General features: G+C 36.0%; 1 protein-coding gene across 14 annotated transcripts in view; it reads right to left on the bottom strand.

The window, feature by feature from the left end:
* Positions 1-3,488: 3,488 nt before the first annotated feature.
* Positions 3,489-21,987, bottom strand: part of LOC124213589 (uncharacterized) — a 38,297-nt gene continuing 19,798 nt past the window's right edge. For 12 of the 14 annotated variants that reach the window (XM_069134553.1, XM_069134559.1, XM_069134556.1 and 9 more), the window contains one exon: positions 3,489-5,587. In XM_069134553.1, the coding sequence (XP_068990654.1) occupies positions 5,248-5,587 (340 nt within the window). In that variant the 3' untranslated portion in view covers positions 3,489-5,247. Of the gene's footprint in view, positions 5,588-13,368; positions 13,846-20,783; positions 20,961-21,987 lie in introns of those variants that run through there. The other 2 variants (XM_069134561.1, XM_069134560.1) reach the window with 2 other exon arrangements.

Below are 21,987 nucleotides of genomic sequence, written 5' to 3'. Positions count from 1 at the left end.
TATCAGGTGCATATCTAGGGGAAAATGAAAAACATCTTATTACGTATACTAGTTAAAGTGATTTGTAGGGTAATTATGTTGAAAGAACTTGTTTTGTACATATAATACTTACAATGAGGATGAATATTATTATTAACGTAATTATTCCTTGAGACGTGGCTTTAAGTTTGTTAATTATACTGAGACAGATGATTCTACATGAAAAGACTCAGACATTTTTTTGTTTATCGGAACAGCAAATTGTTTGTCAATTTCCAATTTCAAACAAATTCCGTTCACTTTCACTTTGAATTTGGTTTCTTCAATTGATTGTGCGATTGAAGAAAAAAATTTATTATCAGATATTTGTGATATGAAAAATGTGGGTCTTTACTTGACTTTAGTATATGAATCAGAAAAATAGAACACTGTTTCAAAAAATGTTCTTGTCTTTCTGGACGCGAGCTTATGATTAGGCTAAGAATAAACAAACTTTTCATTTGTGATTTCGGCAACTAAACGTAGTTACAAATCGATAAATGTAGGTGTTGGTATTATTTTGATAAACGATGATAAAATCTCGTTTCATTTCCGTGAATGCTGAATAAATATAAAAATTTGAAATATAATCAATAAATAAATCTTGGGTTTTCAAAAATTTTTATATTTTCGAACATCTTGCACGGTTTCCAAGTATTTTGTGTTCGATCCCAATTTCTTGGAGCAATAAATTACGTCTTGGGACAAGATTGAAAATGAGAAATTAAAATTTTTATGTATTCTGATTTTTTAGTATTCGTACCATTTGACGGAAATAAAACTGTTTCACGCGTGTAAGATATGTTCCGATAATAGGATAGTGTAACTTTTATACGGTAATATTTATCTATAGGTACCTAATGCTTTCAGCCATGGCTCAACAAATATATTATGTAAGATATAAGTATGTATAACAATAATAAAAAAAAATAATAATTTAAAACAAATTCTACTTTAATAATTATTTTTCACCCCTTCATTTTATACACATGCAGTATTTATCTTATATGGCTAAATTTGAGTCAACTATAAAAGTTATTGCCTTGTTTCGCAATCTCGATTACGCTTATTCGTATATTTACACTCCTAATAAACCATATCAGGTGTGTGTGAGAGATATGTAAACATTGTATATTCTACATTTTGTTTTAGGAACACGGGTTGCATGCGCGTTTCTCTACTTGAATCGAAACTTCATAAATAGGCACATGTTATATCTCACGTCTTATACTCGGTCGAAGAATTGAGTATTTTTTTTAACCATTATTCGCTAACCGAATTTACAAGGTCTTAAGGTACATTCGATAATAACTATGCTTTAGTTTACTTTTCTGTACTATTCGTTTTGCAAGAAGCAGTGACAGATGGAAGGGGAGATAGGATAAGGAAAGGAATATAACAAATGTATCTTCCAATACGAACGTGTGTATATTTAAAACTTGTATAGAAAATAGATATCTGTTTTAATTCAGCAGCGCTCTGATCTTGATATTTGTAAAACGGAGGCTCTGTAGCACGTTGAAGTATTTTTAAGGTTGAACACCTCATTAATTTGCTTCAATTACTTGATCAGAATTTAGTTAGTTATTGCACATGTTTTTTGTAATGTGTATTCATGAATTCCATGGATTACGATCGTCAATTAACGTTCCACCTAGTACCTCGTTAATATTTGTGACATATGGATTGCACAAATTATATCTTCGATTATTGTCGAAATAACTCTTCACGGCAGTAGGATGCTATAGTAATTCTTGACCGACCGAATAAAATCACTTATTTTCGCATTATGCCTTACGACAAATACTATTATTTTACATATTACTCGAATAAAGTCGCATAATCAAACACAAAAATATTTTTACCACTTGCTTGCTGTACAACACAGTAAAAGCCACGTACAGCTTGAAGAGTTTTCTGATCTCTAGTGTTAGGATTAAATTTACGAAAGCTACTAGCTAGGTACTGTCTCTCCTTGACACGATGTTGCTAATTGTAAGATATCAGATCCCAACAGCAAGACAGCATAAACTTGATCAAAAATAGAGAAGGATGATTTTTTTTTTGTTTGTGTGCAGTTTCTTAGCTCATTTGTCATAAATGACATTTAGTTTTTATGAAACTCGTCATAAAAATCTCTTAGCTTGTAAGTTGACGCGCGTGAAAAGCTAGCGGTGCAAGCCGGAAGTTAGGATACAATTTACAAGTTATGAACAACTAACTGCGTTGACCGGGCGACATAGCATTGGGATTTCATAATAGCAATAAAATTCCCACTCGAACACACCTAGCCGGAAAAAATATCAGCTCGGGGCTGAACGTCTTTATATACAGTAAACGCCAACTGTAACCCTCGTAGTTTGCAAACATTGACTTATAAAGGCTAAACAATTGAATTATTTATAATAACTAAACGACGCAAGTCGCGACCCACGAAGCTCTGTTAGGAAGGAGACTGAAGTCCTGTTCTTAGTCCACGAAAAAAAGAGAGCCAATTGCGGTTACAGAGTTCGGTAGTACCGAAGAAGATTCAGAAATTTCGGGGAATGCGCCTTATTGCGTTTGGTTACATGGATCAGATGCTTGGACAAAATATACCGACAATTTACTTGGACCTTTCAGATCCGAGATCGCACTGCAGATTGCACTGACGAGGAAAGTATCGCAGGTCGATCTCTCCGATTTTGATCTATTTCATATATATTGCTGCGGTGCATCGAAAACCAAGCGACACGCATTTTTTAAACCGGCCATAAAACGCCTTAAGGAGGTGAAAAGGATCCTCAGAGACGGGCACCCAACGGGGCGATGTCTTGATGCGCTCGACGTATTTGAATGAAACCAAGGCTGAAATGTTTCTATCACTGCGACATATGTTATATGAACTAGATTAAAATCGGAGATATCGAACTGCGATATCTTCCTTGTGAGAAGTTCTCTTAGTCCGATTGGGACCGTAAAAACGTCGCTGTATCCATTCTACGGTTATAAGCTTTATGGTCGTACATTACTCAGAAATCTGAATCTGCCACGCTGCGAGCGAAATTGGGCCCACTTTTGCAGGACAACTTCCGGCTCCTCCTAAATCTTATGTCCTGGTGCGATCTTACAAAACTAACGATCTAATTCCCTATTTATTTCTTCAATAAATTGTTCGTATGAAATTTGTATCCTTAGCTAATAACTCCTGTAGCTGTTCTTCGAATATACTATCCACGCAATACTTTTTTCTTCTTATCATACCTTTATATCTGTTCGTTGTCCTTCTATTACTTATTTTCAAAACATTTTTTTAATACTCGCGTTATACACATATTTTTGTATCTTATTTATAAAAATAATATTCGTGAGCCTGTGATGTGAAAAAAAATGGTAAATCTTCTTTGACCTAATCGATTAATTAATAAACGTTTTGAAATTTATTAAGGTAGCTGAAAATACACGATGTAGGATAAAAAATGTTGCGTTACTTCGACAAATGATTTGCTCGTTATTATTACAATATACCGTTTACAGCATAATTATTAAAAAGATAACTTGCCAGTCAAGTTTTTTCATCCAGATGTCTTATTCGCCGAACTAATACATCGATCTTAAATCGTCCAGTTAGAATTTGACATTTTTCCGAATTCTAAAGATGGAATTATTACTATGGTACGTGGTTAAAACCGTAGCAACTCAATTGACAGAAATCAAGAATTCCTGCTCACTTTCTTTTGTGGCTCGTCTTAATTCCATCGCAAGTAAATAAAAGTGCGATCTTTCCGGGCATAATTCTCTATATTCAATTAAATACAATACGTTTCTACTTTAATATACAATACAGAGGTTCTCAAACTTGTCGGAATATTCTGAGTATCGACAGCTATATTTCAAAGACCACCTGGCAGTTCGTAACGGAATGTATATTGTATAATTCGCTGTTAATGATCACAATGCAACTTTATAGCAACGATCCCCCCCCAAGGAGTCACGGTCGTCGTTACAAAATGCAGATTAATTTTTTTACTTCTACTGTGTTCAGTATTCTCATAAAAAAAAAATCAGACTTCTAACATTTGTTACACCATGTTAAAAAACAGTCTGAACTTTCTTTTCAATTCAACAAAGTTTTGACACCTTTATTTTTTCTTTTTTTTTGTAGTACCGATAATAATGTGATTGACGAGAGCAGGTCTAAAAACAAATTGCGAAGAAGCACTGCAATTTCAGTTTATTTCATTCTATCGAATGACTTTGACTTATCGTTAGTTTAACATTCCGACGTGACAAATTTTAAACCTGGCGACTATCAAACCGGTGACTACCGGTTAATTCGACTGGAATTTCTAATACTGTTATACACCTTTATAAAATTGATGTCATTAATCTGGAACTTCGAAAGAAAGTAATGTCTATCTAAATTTGCATACCAAGATTTTTTTTTTTTTTTGTGAAACTCTGCGATTAAGGCAAACCAAAGCCACATTTTGTACCGCTATATATTTGAAGTGTAGATTCGGCTGCCTATCTGCTGGCATTGAGCAGCGAATTTCACAAAAACACTGGCAGGTAAAATGCATAAACATCTAAACCTTCCGGCTGACTTTTTTTTTGATTCAAAAAGAAATGCGAGTTTGATTCTATACGAATTATGCAAAGATACAATGAATCCCAATTTCTCACGTCGGCTGCATCGGCATTCATTGTCTAATTCGTATAGAATCGAGCTCGCATTTTGTTTCGGAGCAAAAAAAAAGTTAGCCGGAAGTCCAAGGCATTAATGAACATTATTTGTCACGGAGTTATCACTACTCCGTGATTAGTGTACACTTGGGGACACTGAATCTGCGATGGCTAATTTTTTAGTGTAAAAAATTAGCCGTCTCAGATTAATTGTCCCCGAGTGTACATGAGTTTTACACGAGCGTCGAGACGTGATATCTGATAATCGTTGCAATCAGCGGTCACGTGATGTAAGGATTACACGTATTACATGCAAAGAAAACTTTATAAATTTTATAATCCCCAATAAACGATGTCGTATAAATATATCGTTTATTGGCACGACGTACTCCGACCATAATTATTGTATCATACACGAGTCCACGTTAGCAGGTATACAACGCGTCAATATAGTTCATTCTATACGTACGTTTTCACCAACATACCCAAATATATACCTATATATATAACATCACATACATACATATGCACACATGCATACACAGTGCCGAAAGAGTCTCGCGGTCATTGTATCGTACACTCGCAGCACTGCTGCGTGAAAGAGAGACACTTTATAACGCAGGAATCTGGCTCCTCGTCTTCGACGAGTTTCTTCTTCCCGTCAACGACGTCGAATTGCTGGCCGTTCTTTTCGATCTTCGGTTTCGGTTCCGGCGAGGGCAGAGTGTCGATTATCGGGATGGCCTCTTCGATCGCCTCCGTATCCGCCGTCGACCTCGAGATCTTCGCCGTTCCCGTTGGCGAATTCTTGCCGGCTCGAGCATCGTCCGGGATATCGAAGCCAGGAGAAGGCGGACTTGACGTCCTCAACGGCGGTGGCGGAGAATCACCGGACATCATAACACTGAAGGAGAAAAAAAATTGTTTTCCAATTATAATCGATATTGAAACACGAAAGGCGATTGGAAATATTATCGGTGAAAATAGAGAAAAAAAGCAAAGGATGAAGTCGAAGTTTTTAACGTTAGCGTAACGATGATCTTTTATGGAATAGATAAATAGGTGACTATTGTTATTTTATAATTTTGTAAGGATAGTCCGAATTTGATTATACCATACATGTTATACTCCGGAATCAAATATACTCATGCTCGTATTTTGCTAACTCGAATACTTCACAATTATTCTTAAGGCCGTAGAGTGTTGAAAATATGTGCGATCGGGTCTCGACGGGGATTTTGCTCAATATTGGTTTAAATTTTTCTCATTCCGAAGCACTAATCTACGCCAAATGTTAGGTCCTGCCCAAAACTATAATTGGAATAATCTTGAGAAAAGTGGTTTGTCGATTTCTATTTTCATCTTATTTCCGAAGTCATTAATTTGATGACAGATGCGCAGAAAATACGTAAAAGAGAGAAGTTGCGGAACTATCCGAAAATGTATTCGTAGTGAATACATTTTCACTAAATTTTTTTGTGAAGTACGGATAGTGTTAAGATGTCTTTTATCTGCCGTCTAGGACAAATGACAAAATGTTGCATTCGCCGTCTTTTAGGCGTCTTTCGGTCAATGAGTGAAAGAAACGTATCTTTCAGGCGTGGTTTTATGTTGCAGTCTCGATGCCTCAAAACGGTCCAACAAAGACGTCTTTGTGACGTTTTTTAAGATTGTACGTAACACGCAATTGTGTTTAAGAGTTTCAATGTCTCCGTCGTATATCCGGTAATTAAGAAGCTATAGCCAGTCTTTACCGACCAAATGAAATTTTACTTATTTTGTGTATTACCCACACTCGCGCATCGTTGAAGGAAAAAAACTGTAGATAGTTTTATTCTACTCTACATGCAACGCCGAATACAGATGTGTAAAAAAAAGTTTTCTTTCACGCAACAATAAAGTCCAGAAATTTGATAAATGATAAACTTATGATCAACTAAAAAAGTGCCGAGTATCAAATGAGTAAATTCATGCATGTGGTATTGAATATGCAGAGGTTTTACCACGTGGCAAAAATAGTTGCGATTAATGTTCGTTTCAGCTGACGACGGCAGAAAGTCTGCGAAGTCGAGTTGCTGCACAACGTAATAATGCAGAGTAGTTATACATATATTATATCGAGTTACAGCTGAGCTGTTCATATAATTGAAGTCGCACGTGAGAGTAAAGCCGGTGCCTACCAGTTGCTTCTCCATTTTCTAGAGAATAATCCTGCCTGTCTTAAATTTCAATTTCGTAGCTGCGAATTCCTCATTTTGCAAAATTCAAGGGAAGCGATAGAATTCTCAATACGGAAAAAATATAACGAAATTCTCGTATACGCGACGTTTCTTCGAGATGGGAGAAAATACATATGCGAAAAAATATTGCGATATGTTTGTTAATAAATCTAAACCAATTGACTCCAATTGCGTATTAATTGGATTTAATTGACCTGAATTGAAGATAACTAATTTAAAACAGTAGCCGCGCATAAGTTTGGATTTAATTGTAATTGAAAGAAGCAAAGGGAATATCGAGATAAATATCCCATAACAATAATAACAAAGAAGGTCTAAAATAACCGAACTATCGCGTTTGGCTCTTTCAAATGAATACAAACTTTGTCAATAATATTGTATTAATACTGTTAAGATAAATCGGGAAAATACGTAAAGTGGTGAGATAAGAACAAAATTGTTACCTAACAGAGATTTAGGCTGGAGCTTCAACATGAAATAAGTTGAAACATACAAAACAATTCCACCTCTGCAATATTATGGATATTAACCGTTTAGCACTGCGAGTCGGAGAAATACAAAGGTCATAACCATACGCATAAAGATGCAATTTAGGTGACAGATATTGATAGCTCTGGTTATTAAAAAGAAACTGAGTGCGTTCATCTTGTCATACGTTTCAAGCCATTGGTCAAATTGATATCAATGTATTAAATATTATTCATTAAATTCGAGATAAAACGTCGTCATGTTATCAATCCGTAGACTTCAACTCCACTTTAATTAAAATCAAACCGTTATTGGTAGAGAAATTAAGTTGAACATGAATTTCGTCCAAGTTAAAGCCGAAAATGAGGCGATCAATTGAGGTGAATAAGTGTGATTTATAACCTGCCGAATTGATTTAATTCCACAGCATTGCCAGCTCAAAGTATTCTAAATTAATTTGGACGATTGTAAATAGAAGACAATCTGGAAATTGTATTCCGAGTTGATTGGTATTAATGAAAATGATTGATCGCAGATATGAATTACGTGGCAATTTTAATGCGGTTCATAAACTCGCTTATTCATTTATTCATCTGCAATGATAAACTCAACGGAAAAGAAAGTAGATAGTCGACATAGTTTGGCATATTTTCCAAAAAGAAAAGGTCGGCTTATAATTGATCGCTATTTGTGTCTGACATTTCATAAATATATATGCTTATTATAAAAAAAAATCTACTTTTATCACACATCGCGAGAAATTTACAGTCCTCAACAATTTTTGTTTCTAACCACAAGATAATCAGTGATTGAAATAACTCATTGTCTTACTGTTTTGCTAGTGGTGATAATTCCAACTCAAAACTATGTTCAAATTTGGAACGGTTATACGAAATCATGATGATCAACGATTCCGGTGAGAAAAAAAAACTTGCTTTGTCAACATAAGCGAATTATTGAACAGCGTGTATGGAACATTGAATGCTTACTGTGTGCCACAGACGAGAGACTTTGATATTTATGTAACACGTATCTTGCGGGTCCGTAAAGCATAAGGAGAGTAATTTAGTACGGGCGGTGCAGTTCTAAATATGACATTTGAAACCAGCACAGGTGTATCGTATTCCGAAGCAGATGTTCTGTTAGCATCCGAGCTCTGCGTCTGTTTTCACACGATAATTACTTCGGATTCGATATCTCGGAGTACGAAAATCATATTGATAAAAGAGTTTAGATGAAGCTAATTTTTCTGTCACACTGTGCATCATTATAATCGTTATTGTATGGGAAATTCCAATAGTAGTTGGGTCGAAGTTAGCAACGGTAAGTGCATGGCGAAGTGTTGAGGAAAAATCATTTCTTTGAATTTCAGATAACTGTGAGGTAGTGAAATAACGATTTTCCTAAAATTTATGTCGTCACGCTTAACGTTGCGAACTTGGATGAATTCATGAATTTCAGGCCGCTTCAATCAGCCGACTCCGGATCCCGACTTCTTTCACGTCAATATTGATTTTTACGTGTCCAAATAGTGCGTGAAAGATACAATTTTGTAAGGTTGAATTATTTCAACCACTTTATGCTATGACTTCAAGGTGTGGAAAAAAATACATTCTTCGATGCCTGTGGCTCGGAATCGCGAAACCGTATCAAAATAAGTTAAACGGACGTTAAATATAAGGGCGATGAAAAAATCGAACAACTGTTCTGATTAATAAGACAATGAAACGAAATTAATAGAACGCAAAATAAATTTTTCTCATTTTTTGACTTAAAAATCTTATTCTGAAATAAGCAAATAACAAGTTTCATGATTTATTTCAAAAGGATTATGAAACGATGCAACTTTCGTCCACTTTAATTCTTTTCTTGATGCGACTTGGAGATTTTGATGCACGTGAAAATTTAATTGATTAATGAAATTCAAGATTGCATTGTTTGTGTTTAGTTTACACGATGTTGCGCGAAAAAAATTTACATGAAATTTCAATCTTTCACAATTACAAAAAGACATTTTTACAAATACAAAACGATACAAAATACCGGAAGTGTCAACGGAAACTTACATGTCGATGTTTTATTCCAAATCGCTTGGAAATGATTAAAATTCTAATAATTCGTTAGATTTTACTCTGCGATTACGTATTTACTATTCAGAATTTTTGTTTTTCTCTTTAAATAGTAACTTTAATATGACGATTCGTTGATTATAACCGATATCGATGCAATATCGCGAGATTATGCATGTATTCAACGATACCCACCACGGTAAGAAAAAAAGTGTTTCGGTGACCTTATAGAAAATAGTCTTCAGAAGAAAATGAGTCTCGTAGAGTTAAATCGAATGAATCTATTAGATTTTCTCGGCACCTTGTGCGCACTAATTCGTTTGAATTTACGTTGATGGTTACGTAATTGTATATGATACGAAGTACGGTAAAAAAAAAAGCGTCTCATCCTACAAGCACCGTGATAAATCGAAAATAGTAACGTCGTCGTAAACGTTACGATTTGCGCAATATATGATATGGAAGTACGCAAATCTAGTCGAATAAACCGGGAGAAAATGTTCTCTCTTTTATCACGCGAAGTCGTGTGCATAATATAGATACGGTTTAAAATTCTCCGGCGATTAGTTTACCCAAGTATCTCCTACAGGTATTCAAACGAAACGAAGACAGGCTGACGTATCGCATCGTTACTTCGCCCGGAGTCCTGTTATTTTAATATCTATGCGCATATAACATTCTCGTTCCGTTAACGGCTCGTGGCATATGAATACTGCGTCATAAGTATTTACATCGAGTGTCTTCTATCGTCGGTAAAAATAAACGTATAAAGGAATAATTAACGGTTCCCAATGAATTCAGTGATAATTTTATCGGAGATCGGATCGTTGGTTGATGGAATAAGTTCCGTCTACAAACATCGATAGAATCCGATACAAGTTAGAAAATTCAACGGTTTCTTTTCAGTAAATAGACATTCAATGTGAATAAATATGAAAACAGAAATGATATTGAAATTCGGGAATTTGAAATTGATTTTGTTTGTAATTTTTTTTATCCAAAATCCGTTACTAATCATTTCCAGCTTTGATATAATTTCATGGATGATGTTCATGTATGTATGTGAAATTTCGAACGATCGTAAGCTTTGCGGGAAACTCCAATAAGAAGGTACCGATGAGCAGATGAAACATGGTTACAAGCTCTACAATACCAAGAATTTAAATAGTAAACTTGAGGGTAAATATTACCCTGAATTTAACACACGATGAGAACATGTAAACTTGGGTTTTCGAAAAACTTAATCAATCGAAACTTGAGATAAATCGATATTCGATTCCAAGTTTGAAAAGCAAGTAGAATTGCGCAACGTCGAGATAGTTCTGGTGGAATCAGGGTAAAAAATTACTTTCACCGAAATATCTTGCGCGGATCGTACCGTGCAATGTTTTGCTTGTGATTGAAATTCCCGCCGATTGAACGAGGAAAATCTAATGTATACCGCAATTGTATGAATACAGGTATTATAGGCACATTAGGTACTTTATATAATACAATGTAAACATGGGATTTATGCGTAACTTCGTAAGAATTCTATCGCATAGTTTATAATACAACTACGTGTAATTATTGTTTAAACCAGATTTTTTCCGTCCGTTTACTGATACTTGTTTGTTGTAATAAAAAAAATGTTGTACTACACTTTCATTCTCTTTAAATTAACTAAACTCGATAATGTGATGAGACATTTTACAATAATAGATCGAAATTACTGTTTGTTTGGTTACAAGTTGTATATTCAATGAACGTAGAACATTCGATTGATTCGACAGTAGCAAAACATTCTTCTGGTAACGGATAAAAAGCTGAAAATTGCCGTTTTCGCAACTATTTTACAAAAATTCTAGCGAGAATTTTTGTACAATCGTAAAACGTAGATTCGTATATTCCATGACGAATGAGACAATATGAAAACGTGAAAATCTGTGCTGAATTTTAAGTACCGATTTAAAACTGTACAGTCCAAGTTACTGATAATTGATTCCAGAATTAGTGAACACCTTGTATAACACCTTGCATACTAATATGAAAAATCAAGTGCTGAAATCGTGAGTCGTATTTCTTCGAAATACGTGCGGTAAATTAAAATATGTTTTTACCAAAATACCGGAGAATAAATACTGTCCGTAATTATCTTATACGCAATGTACGTCTATAAACTACAAAGCGATAAGTTAGCAAAGTTTATGTTCTCGTCTAAGCTAAGAAGAAATATGTTTATTATTTAACACTCAATGCACCGTTTCTTCGCACATATCTAATGTATAATTGCCACTGCTGAGATTTCATCAATAAAAGTACAGAATAAAGAAATTGTGACGTGAGAGTATCAAATGTGCAATTGAATCAGTTAATCAAGTGTGCTTATCGAACGAATAGTTTTTGAAAATTGAAAAATGGCATTGCTTTAAGCACATCTTTGATCCAACTTGTATCAAAATAATGTGCTGTCATATAAATCACAGAGAAGTTCCATCGGAATGGTACAAAAACTCGAGTTTCATTAGGATTGTGCGATTCATCGATTTTTCAATTTATCATTTTTTCGGTTAATCAATTCCGTATATATTTCTTACTCTTATTTGAGTTTTGGCGTTTCACCGATGCATGTATATATATATATATATAATTGTAAGTGAATTCGCAAAGGGAAATCCCATCGGGTGATTAGCCCCGAAGATACATCTCATCGTATATATATATATATATATATATATATATATATATATATACAAGCATCAGTGTTGAAAGTTGACGTTAAGCAGAAGACGCGACGATCCGAATCAAGATTCCATTCGGCGACGGCCTGAGGTCAAGAACGTCGGAGGTCAAAAGTGCGTTAGGGTATGTTTTATACATCTCAAGTGGCATTAATAATACATACGTCTGGCCGTTATAAACGAGAGCGACACTTCTAAACTAATATTGAGTTTATTTTTACGCCTGCACGAACCTCTGAGGTAATTAGAGACTCGACCGATTATCCCGGTTTTCACTCCATCCGCACCAAAACAGTCTATATATTTTTTCTATTATTTTCTTTAACGACCTGCTTGTATTTGAATATTTTTAAGAACGATCGCGACAGGCAAGATGGGCGAACGGTGATAACGAGTAAAACAATAAATTGGCCACAGTTGAACTGGTTATACAAATGGTGAGAATATCTTAGAACAACGAAGCTATTCGAATAGAAAACTTGTTCGATATACACGCAGAACGATAATAATACCGACAGTAGTTTCAACGAAGTAAAAATGACAGGGATTGCGGTAAGAATTCGTTCTAACTATTTTCAAGTTACATTCGCAGATGTACTTTGAAATCGTTGAATACGACAGTCCCGGTAATTTTATTCTCAAAAAAAAAAAAAAATTAAATCTCATAATATATTCCAGAGGGTCGAATCGAACGAAATAATTTCTCCGATTCGGTTAACAGTGTTGATTGAGGGGCAATAATCAAATACCAATCGGTTGGTTGATTGGCCAAGTTTTCACTCAATTTCCAGATACAAACAACCATAAGCGACGATTAAATTGAATCGTTTTAATCGGCAACGATAACCGATATAACATTGCCTAACGCGAGTAAAGCTAGGTAACGATCAAGGGCTTATTCAACGTGAAATTTGATAACAATACTAGGCCAACGAGGCGCGTCTGGAAGACAATATAACATACGCAATCACGTAATACAGAATATATATACATATAACAGAGTCTGTGACAATGTGACCCGCGCAACGATCGGAGAACATGTCACGGCATTGAGAAAGAAAGCCTCGCGCATACCTGAACACGTGTGTTCGACCGGCGAGACGTGAAGGAAAAGGCGAAGAAGAATAGAGAATGAAGTAGAGAGAATAAAGAAAAAAAAAAAAAATTCCCTAAGGTATTCACACATACCAACGAACCGTCATTATGGGATGCATTCTCGCCTCCTCTTCCTTGGTCAAAGACAGGTAAGACATCCTGGTCATAGTACGAAGACGCAGGCGTCTGTTCGTAGGAGTGATCGTGTAACAACGTACAGCAAAAGTTGCGTAGTTTTTTTTAGCTTCTCGTTACGTATAAAAAACTTTTACTTTCACAACCTCACTTTTGCGCTTTCCACTTCCATTTCAAATTGATTCGCTACGCCTTTGAAACAAGACCGTTCGGCGTTCACCGATATTCACGAAAATTTACACCGAGAGCAGGGTTGTCCGGTCTCATTTTCGCACCCGGTACGCGAAAAAATTAAATCACGCCTGAGCGCGTGACGGCATTTAGCGATTACGAGCGCGACGACCGCTCGACGCTCGAACCGAGACGCGAATGTCGCCAGAAGCGCCGTAGGATCCGAATTGGCCGAACTCACCGAAGCGACTACTTCGTGTCTGAACCGATACGTCTCGGAGTGACGAGTCTCCTTATCAGAGTCTCGTGTAATTCGGGGATTCCCTCCCCGCGGGAGAGTTTTTTCGATCACACGGAGCGGCGGGACGACTTCTTTCCAATTTTTTCGACTTCTGCTCACCGTTGCACTTTCATCTTTCGAACGTTTCGATCAGCCCCGAAGTTTAAACCGACGCGGATGAATCGAAAAAAGGCCTTCGCAGGCACGAGCTGTACCTATGAGTGCGGGAAATATTTTACAGCGGGGGAACAGGAATATTTCGGCAGCTGTTACGCCATCCCTGGATCACACCCTAAGCGCCCTTGGGACCTTGGGATAGGGAGACAATGGGCAGCCGTCACGTTACAGTTGCCCGCAGTAACTCTGTTTCGACACAGAAAACTTCTCTCTTCACTAATCGATACTATATTCCGACATTTTAGGTCCTTTTATTTGTTTCCACTTTTTTCTTTTTTTTTTTTTTTTTTATCTCGTTCTACCACGCTCTCAAATTAAATTCGGTAGTAGGTGTAGCGATATTTGTTTTCTTTTTTTTCTTTGTTTTCGAATTAGAGAATGTTTGTTTCCAGTTTTTCCTTATCTTCTCAGTCTTTTACTACGTGAATATGTCCAACACCGCGGACGTGAACTGCTGGTGTTCGACGATCTAACGGTGCGGCGGTCGGGTTTCTTCACATGCGGTGGACGTATGATTAAACGATTTAATTGACGGCAATCGAGTGACTGAGCTATCGGAAAAGGTCTCCTAGCTGCGGCTAATGCAGTATGTGGAACCTCGGGATCCTCGAGACGCGCGGCCCGGTTGCCGGTTAACGAAGAACTAACCGCCGTTGTTGCAGCGGCAGTTCTTTTACCGCCAGGGGCTCTCGCTTGTTGTCGATTCATTCTCAGTGCCGGGTTTTCGAAACCCTCGATAAATTTCGACGGCAGGTAGACGTACTAATACAGGGTGTCCACCAAAGGCGGACGATGAGAGAAATTTTTGGTCGTGGTTACTGCGCAGTCCTTAAACTATTGCCTTTTTCTGATATGGTCCTAGGTACAGAGTGGAAATGAATTTTAAAGTTTTAAGGAGAAAATCTATTATGTTTTACTATCCGGGCATTCGAGCTATGCATATTTTCTTGTAACAATAATTTGATGTCTGATTGTGAGTGACAATAAATTGATGTTAAGGTAAAAATTTAGTAAACTAAACCAACAGATTCAATGATGCTATAACCGGAGAACGTAATATTGACAACTATAATCACATTGACGTTTTATTGTAATTTCAACAATATTTAAACCATTATCGTAACGATATGCATTTTACTAGAATTTTGTAGTCACTGTAGGAAAATTTTTTTTCAATTCGTACATATAATGAAATTGTACAATATCAGTTTTCTGCGTGACATAACGCGAGAAATTCTTTGAGAATTTTCGGATTCACCAGGCGGTATAGACACCCGGTCAGACATATTCTAAAAGTATTAGAGACGTAGACGAATCGAAACCTGGAGCGAATTAACGTATAGCCCCCCAGCATCCCATGTTTTTTTTGCAACGTAAATTTCGGAGTTAACATACATCGAATCGAAGAGTATTTTCGTAGGACCAAAAGTTTTAGTTGATTTTATAGTACGCGGAAAACAAAATGTTTCAAGTAATGTTTAAGAAGAGGTTTGGCACCACAATCCCATAGATTTTGTTGCGATTGCGAAATCAGATCTATAAGGTGAAATTATTTTGTAAAGATTGAAAAATAATTGTTCATTTGTTGTAACTGAAAACTTTGTACATTTTGTGAAGACGAAATATTGAATATACCTTAGTGTATACTGACCGATAGGAACGTATGTAAAAAAAAATAGTGTAGACATGATGTATAAATATTATTTCAATTGTTAGTCTTGAAAAAATACTCACAAAAATTAAATAAAAACTGCCTTTACACTGGACGATCCTCTTAACGCGTTGCGGAGAGTTTTTTTAACGGTACAAAAATTTCTTTTGTAGCTTTACGATATAACGTATTATTTGATAGCGATAGTCAATCAATAGCTCTTATGATTTCGTAAATTTTACTAATCCTAATCCATCGAATAGATTTAGTGGACTGTGTGCAGCGATTTGATCGAACCTACCGGAGCATATTTAATATTTTAATAATACTATGAAAAAAGCATTATTTGGTTAAATTGACTAAATTAAAATCGGGATTTCGTACCTATTTATAAGTATACTTTACTTAATAACATTTTTTTACAATTTCGAAACAATTATTTCATTAATTTTGGTATTTACGACAAACTATTGCGTTTCCACGAGAAAATTGTCCACAAAATGCGTCTGCAAATTGAGTTTTCAAAAAAAGGAAAGAGTTTTTTCTGAGTGTATGGTGTACGTATAATTTTTTATTTCAAGTGGGTCTTAGGGTGCCCCTTAATCCGAATCGCTCCGTGAGTGGAAACGACTCTGCTTGCGCTGCATGCATAAAAAAAAAAAGGGTCCAATTGGCGAAGAAGCATAATTCTTCACGGTCATTGGTCAGTTCGAAATTACGAGAGACGGTACGGTATGTCTGCCCATATACTGCCTGCGCTTTCCAATTACTTTAAGCGTGTAGTTACGTCGTTAAAAAGACGCGGGCGTTTCAACCTAAAATTCCGTAGGATAAGTCGGGAGAAAGATCATCACACCGACCAAGAGAACGCAATGCAGAAATTCAGGCACCAAAACTTTTTTGCTGTATCAATTACAGCATTCGGTGAAAATTTTCGCCAATGATTGAAGGATTGGTGTAACGATTGTGCATTCTCACATGAAAATTAAGAATGTACATATTTATACATATATTTGAAATACCCAACGTTTTAGGATCGGATGAATCAAGCGCGCGGATCAATTTATACAAGAATCAATCGGTCACATCGTCTGAAACAATAATTGGAGAAGGAGGAAAAGTCGTTTAAAAAACCTCCAGCGATGTTATTTGCGCCAACGATGGCGAAGACGAATGAAACAACACGCGTTCGATGGAATTGGAATGAATCTGAGCAATCTTGAACGACACAGTTCAAGATATCAAAAATTATAGAAAAAGTTTTCATCATTCGAATCTCGAAAGTGATTCGGTGCTAGAGATTCGTTAACCGGTTTTCGTTACTCTCGTTCCAAGCATTTATTTCCACGATCCGAACGACTCGTTTTTAAATAAACAGTCCTACTACTGGAGGCAGAGTGCTTGAATACACGTACAGATTATGTACTTGGTATTTTCCGAAAAGACAATCGGCCTTACTTAGTACTTTGAATAAAATACAGTCGACTCTCTCAATAGGGCCGGTCATGGGGGTGTAGGGGAATATATAGTAAAAAAAAAAAACCTTTCGCTTTTGTTTCCAACCCTATTGCGAAAGTGTCTGGCAGAATTGCGGGTACGTTTTGTCCAACTGGTAATAGTGGGAGGAACGGCCCTATACCTTGAATAAAATATGCGCACGTGAACATCTAGGTAGATATTTGTTTCCCGAGTGTCTCTCTTGTAGTTTTGTGCTGTGTAATGTTAGCGAAACACTTCCTAGTGAAGAAGGATGATCGACACCTATCGCATATTTAGAGATGGATTATCTTGAATTGTAATTTAAATATTTCTCTACGATACGTGTATTTGTAATAACTAGGCACATTCTGCAGCCTGACAATTTTCACACCCACGACAAATTCTAGAGTATCTGATAATTACGCGCCGAACAAAATTTACAGTGAGAACTACTCGCATTTAAATCTTGTATCGTTTGAAATTGTCAAATACCACAATCCCGTTAATTTTTACTCAATAAAAGCGCTGTTGATATACACTGAAATTTTTTTCTTTTTTTTTTTTTTTTGTAATTGAATGTATTTACTTGTTCTCCCTGATTTCGTTCATTCAATCAATAATTTATTTGATTCAAATAAGATCTACTACACCCGGAGAAAAATTCCATGTGATTTGGTTTTAAACGAAGAAGTTTTATTTCAATATCTAAGCTATTAAGTAATTTATTTAACGTATGCGAGAAAATTTTATCCTATTCGTTGAATATTTGTTTCAACCCTTTCAATTTTTTTTTTTATTTTTTAATTTTTTTTTTTTTTTTGAGCAACAAAATTCATTGAAAGAAAAAGCAAGTGAGTTACATTTTATGATTAGTATTACTATTTACACGGTAAACTGCACTGAAATTATAGTTTCTCAGACAATATTTTAGTTTAACATATTATAAAAATATTTATCTTGACAATAAGATGTGGTTGTTCCTGCAGCTAAGTATATTTTGTTCTTGGTGTTCGTATTCCAACATGCAGATCTTAGTTTCTCAGTGCAGAATCTACTAAATTTACTAAAATCGATGCAATGGTTGTTTGATTCAATTTTTTTCAAGTTTAGGTACGAAGGTTAAGAACTCGTGATAAATTTCAATGCATCAAATCCAATAAATAATTTTTGTAATACAGTTGCCTTCGGCTGAAAAAGAGTGTCGGTATCTTAATCAAATTCAGAGGTGTACCACCTTGACGTGTAATTTACACACGTCACTATGCTTGAAGTAATTTTAGCAATGCGGCGCAATCTAAAGGCTGAGAACTTTTTATATTTACGTATGAAATGCGAAGTAGGTTGAAAATTTTTTGTATACGTTTCTCAGTAGAATTTCCTAGAGTTCCGAATTTGAGGTGAACTCTCAACGTAATCCGCCTGTTAATTTGACATTCGAAATAATTTCACTTACGGTACTCGATGTATCGCAGGTGACGGAGTCGGGCTAGGATTATGGAGTTTTGTAATTGAGCTGAAATATTAAACAACTATCGCATTGATTGCATTGTAACCGGATATCGCGACGGGCGAAGCATAAAGGAATTCTTAGCAACGTTCTCCGACGCGGTAGGTGCGATAGCTTTTGATAGAGAGGCAGTATTGAAATAAAAATAAATAAATAATCGAACCGAAGATGAAAAGAAAATGTAAGGTGGAAATTATGGAAGATAAAAGACTTTGAGGTGTATTCATAACCACGTGATACTTTATTTGATGAGAATTATTTTATGCCAATTAGAGCCTATGACGTGTACGATCAATATTTAACTTCCCGATTCTCTGTTCTTACAGAAAAAAGGAAGTTATTGTAATCACTCCGAAAATGAAATGTTGAGTTTTACGCTAGTTTTCGACGTTGTGTAAAATAATTGTCGAATAACGATAAAATTTTTAAAAATAATAAAAATGATAACATCTTGAGAATGGATGAACGGAGTTGGTTAAAAATGGGTACTAGCGACTTTTCTATGGTTGCTAGTCATAAATCCAAGGTGAATTGAGAAAAAACTGTATTTTTTTTTATCTCCAGCTCAAATATGGCGGTCCAAAGCCCAAGACGTGTCTAATTTTTCTGTATTGCGGTCCCTGAAAATCATTTAATTGCTAATCACGAATTTGGCATTTTGCTTCCAAAGTTCGGGTCAGATGATATTACATTACGAATATCGTTACCTGTTTCTACGCGAAATGCGTTTTAAAACGAGAAATTTATGATCTACCTAAACCCGCTTGTTAGATAATCGTTCGTAGGCGTTAAATGTCAAAGACAAATATTTTTCCCCGCAGCCATTTTCGGAATTATTTCACTTCTTCATACACCGATATCTCGAGATATTACGAATAATGCATAAGGTGTTGTATCATTTCGGTGAATGGATGAATGAGAGAGAAAATTTAACGATCCACATGCATCCATTATTTGTACGTTTCCCGAATATCGAACGTCTCGTGCGAATTCGTTCGAGATGTTTCGTCACATTAGGAACTTGCAAAATTTACGTAACACGTGTGTTTTTGGTTGTTACTCAATACTTGCAGCAGCAATGACAACATCGTGTAAATAAAATAGCCACAAAAAGATCAAATTATGAACTTAGTTCCTATACCTACTCGACTTAATAGATTGTATTTTGGGTCCGATTGACCACCAATTCACGTCTCTTTGCGAAGGTGAACTGACGTGGGCGTCGCGATGTATAAAGATAATATTCGAGAAATGATTATCACCACCGTGTCCGCTAATTGATTAGATCACGCGGTAACAATCGTATTACTAGAATTAAGCGTATTCCTGATAACGTAACGATTAATACAAACCAAACCGTTGCGGTTCCAGGAATTTAATGACTAAATCGTCACTATGACTTCAGATTATAAATGATCGACAATTCACTTCAGTGAAACGACAAATTTTACACACGTGCGGGCGCAAATTACTTTTTCTGCTCACACTGAAACATTCTCACATACTTAAGCACTCGGAAAAACTTTGGTCAGGGATTGAATATCACATTCTTATTTTTTGTCGACATCCAGCAACAACAAATTTTCCGTCAGATGTGCATAAATAAATCGTTTTGTACAACTTCAACGACAGCAATCGTATGATTAGTTTTTTTAGTGGTCTAATCCAAAATTTTGTCGATCAATTTACTTTTTGTTCTGGTTACAAACAACTCACATTAATTCGATGAAACGGAATGGTATAATTTGAGAATAATTACGTATCCGCATTTACTTTCAGTCATTCAGAAATCGGAAGGGACATTATCAGAAATTCCAGTAAGAGTTTGGACTCTTTTTTACTGTGTTCAGTTGTGCACCATTCTTGGAAATATTGCGATAATTTTTTCTCGGTGGAACAATAAACTGATGTCAAGTTCTTACTTCCTTAAAAATTGTAGTAAACTAAACAAACAGATTTAAGATTGCAAAAACTTTCAGAATATGTAGTATTAACAACAAATAATTACACCAAATAGTTGATTGTATTCCATTTGTAACGATACCCGTATGTCACTACAATTTTTTTAACATCACTAAAACAAACGAAACTTTTCTCAGTTAACGTACCCGAGATAATAGAGTAAGGACATGTTCTCCTCCTTGCAGATGACCATTTTTGTAAAGCTATGAACCGCTTCCGGTTAATCCTTCCGGAGCAAGGTGTTACCACACCAGACGGTATCGATGTACTAATCATTCGCAACTAACTGATGCGATGCTTTAAAGTCGATCCCCGAGCGGCGTTGACGTGCCACGCAAATGGTAGGTAGAATTCGAACTGGCGAACTTGGCTGACTCCGAGGTGAAGACTGTTAGTGAGCCCACGAATTTGTTGCCCAAGGCAAAATGAAACAGCAGACTATTGACATTTGTTTACATACTTCGGGAACGGATAAAAGCGTAACTTCATTATTGGCCGAAACGGGAGATCGCATTAGCGACACTGAGAACGTAGTAATGATGCTGTGATAAAAAATCCGCAAAATATTCGCAATACATCGAGAATAAAAAAGTGGCGTGATTTTATTATTTTTAGTGCGACTAGAGCAATGAGTGGAAGCTCAAGTTCGTCACCCAACAGCGGGATGGGCTGGCACTCTTATTTCTAAGAAGTATGACTAGCTCCTAGTACGAGTAGATTCCGAATGTCATGCGTGTAATTTATTTTCATTTGCTGATCAAACGATGATAATTTTCAGCGATTTTCATCTCGATCCTGGGAGACTGATTCAGCGATTAGAAATGGATAATCCTGTAATGAGCGCTCCGTTACAATCAGAGTTTTTCAATATTTAATTATCGACTGACTCTTTGTACAGAATATTCGGCGCGGGTATGAAAAAGACACGAACTATAATTAGTGGACTTTGACGTGAAAGGAGATAAGGCAAACATTTTCAAACATAGGTATATACAAAAATCGCGTGGTCGAGACGTCTTTCGGAACGTATTCTTATCTCATCCATTGACTTTACAAAAAAGACTTTTTCTTATCTTCTTTTTTTTTCTCTCAGTATAATATCCGGGCTGGAATCTATAGCTCGTGCGAATCTTTTTGCGCGACGGTAATTACAGTGACGACGTAATCACTACTCGCTAATAACCTGAGTCGGAGTTTGAATCTTTGACGCGAACTTCCAACAGTATAGACTCGTTGTTATACACACATTTCCAACACTAGTTTTGAGAGTCCGATTTTATGGAGCAGGCGTAAAATGCTCAGTTTCCAAACGGTGCGGTAGAACGACATTGGCGCATACTCACAACCGAA

Source organism: Neodiprion pinetum, chromosome 3 (assembly GCF_021155775.2).
Source record: "Neodiprion pinetum isolate iyNeoPine1 chromosome 3, iyNeoPine1.2, whole genome shotgun sequence".
Lineage (NCBI taxonomy): Eukaryota > Metazoa > Arthropoda > Insecta > Hymenoptera > Diprionidae > Neodiprion > Neodiprion pinetum.
The sequence above is the reverse complement of the archived record's forward strand: the minus strand, read 5'-3'. Positions and strand labels throughout refer to the sequence as shown.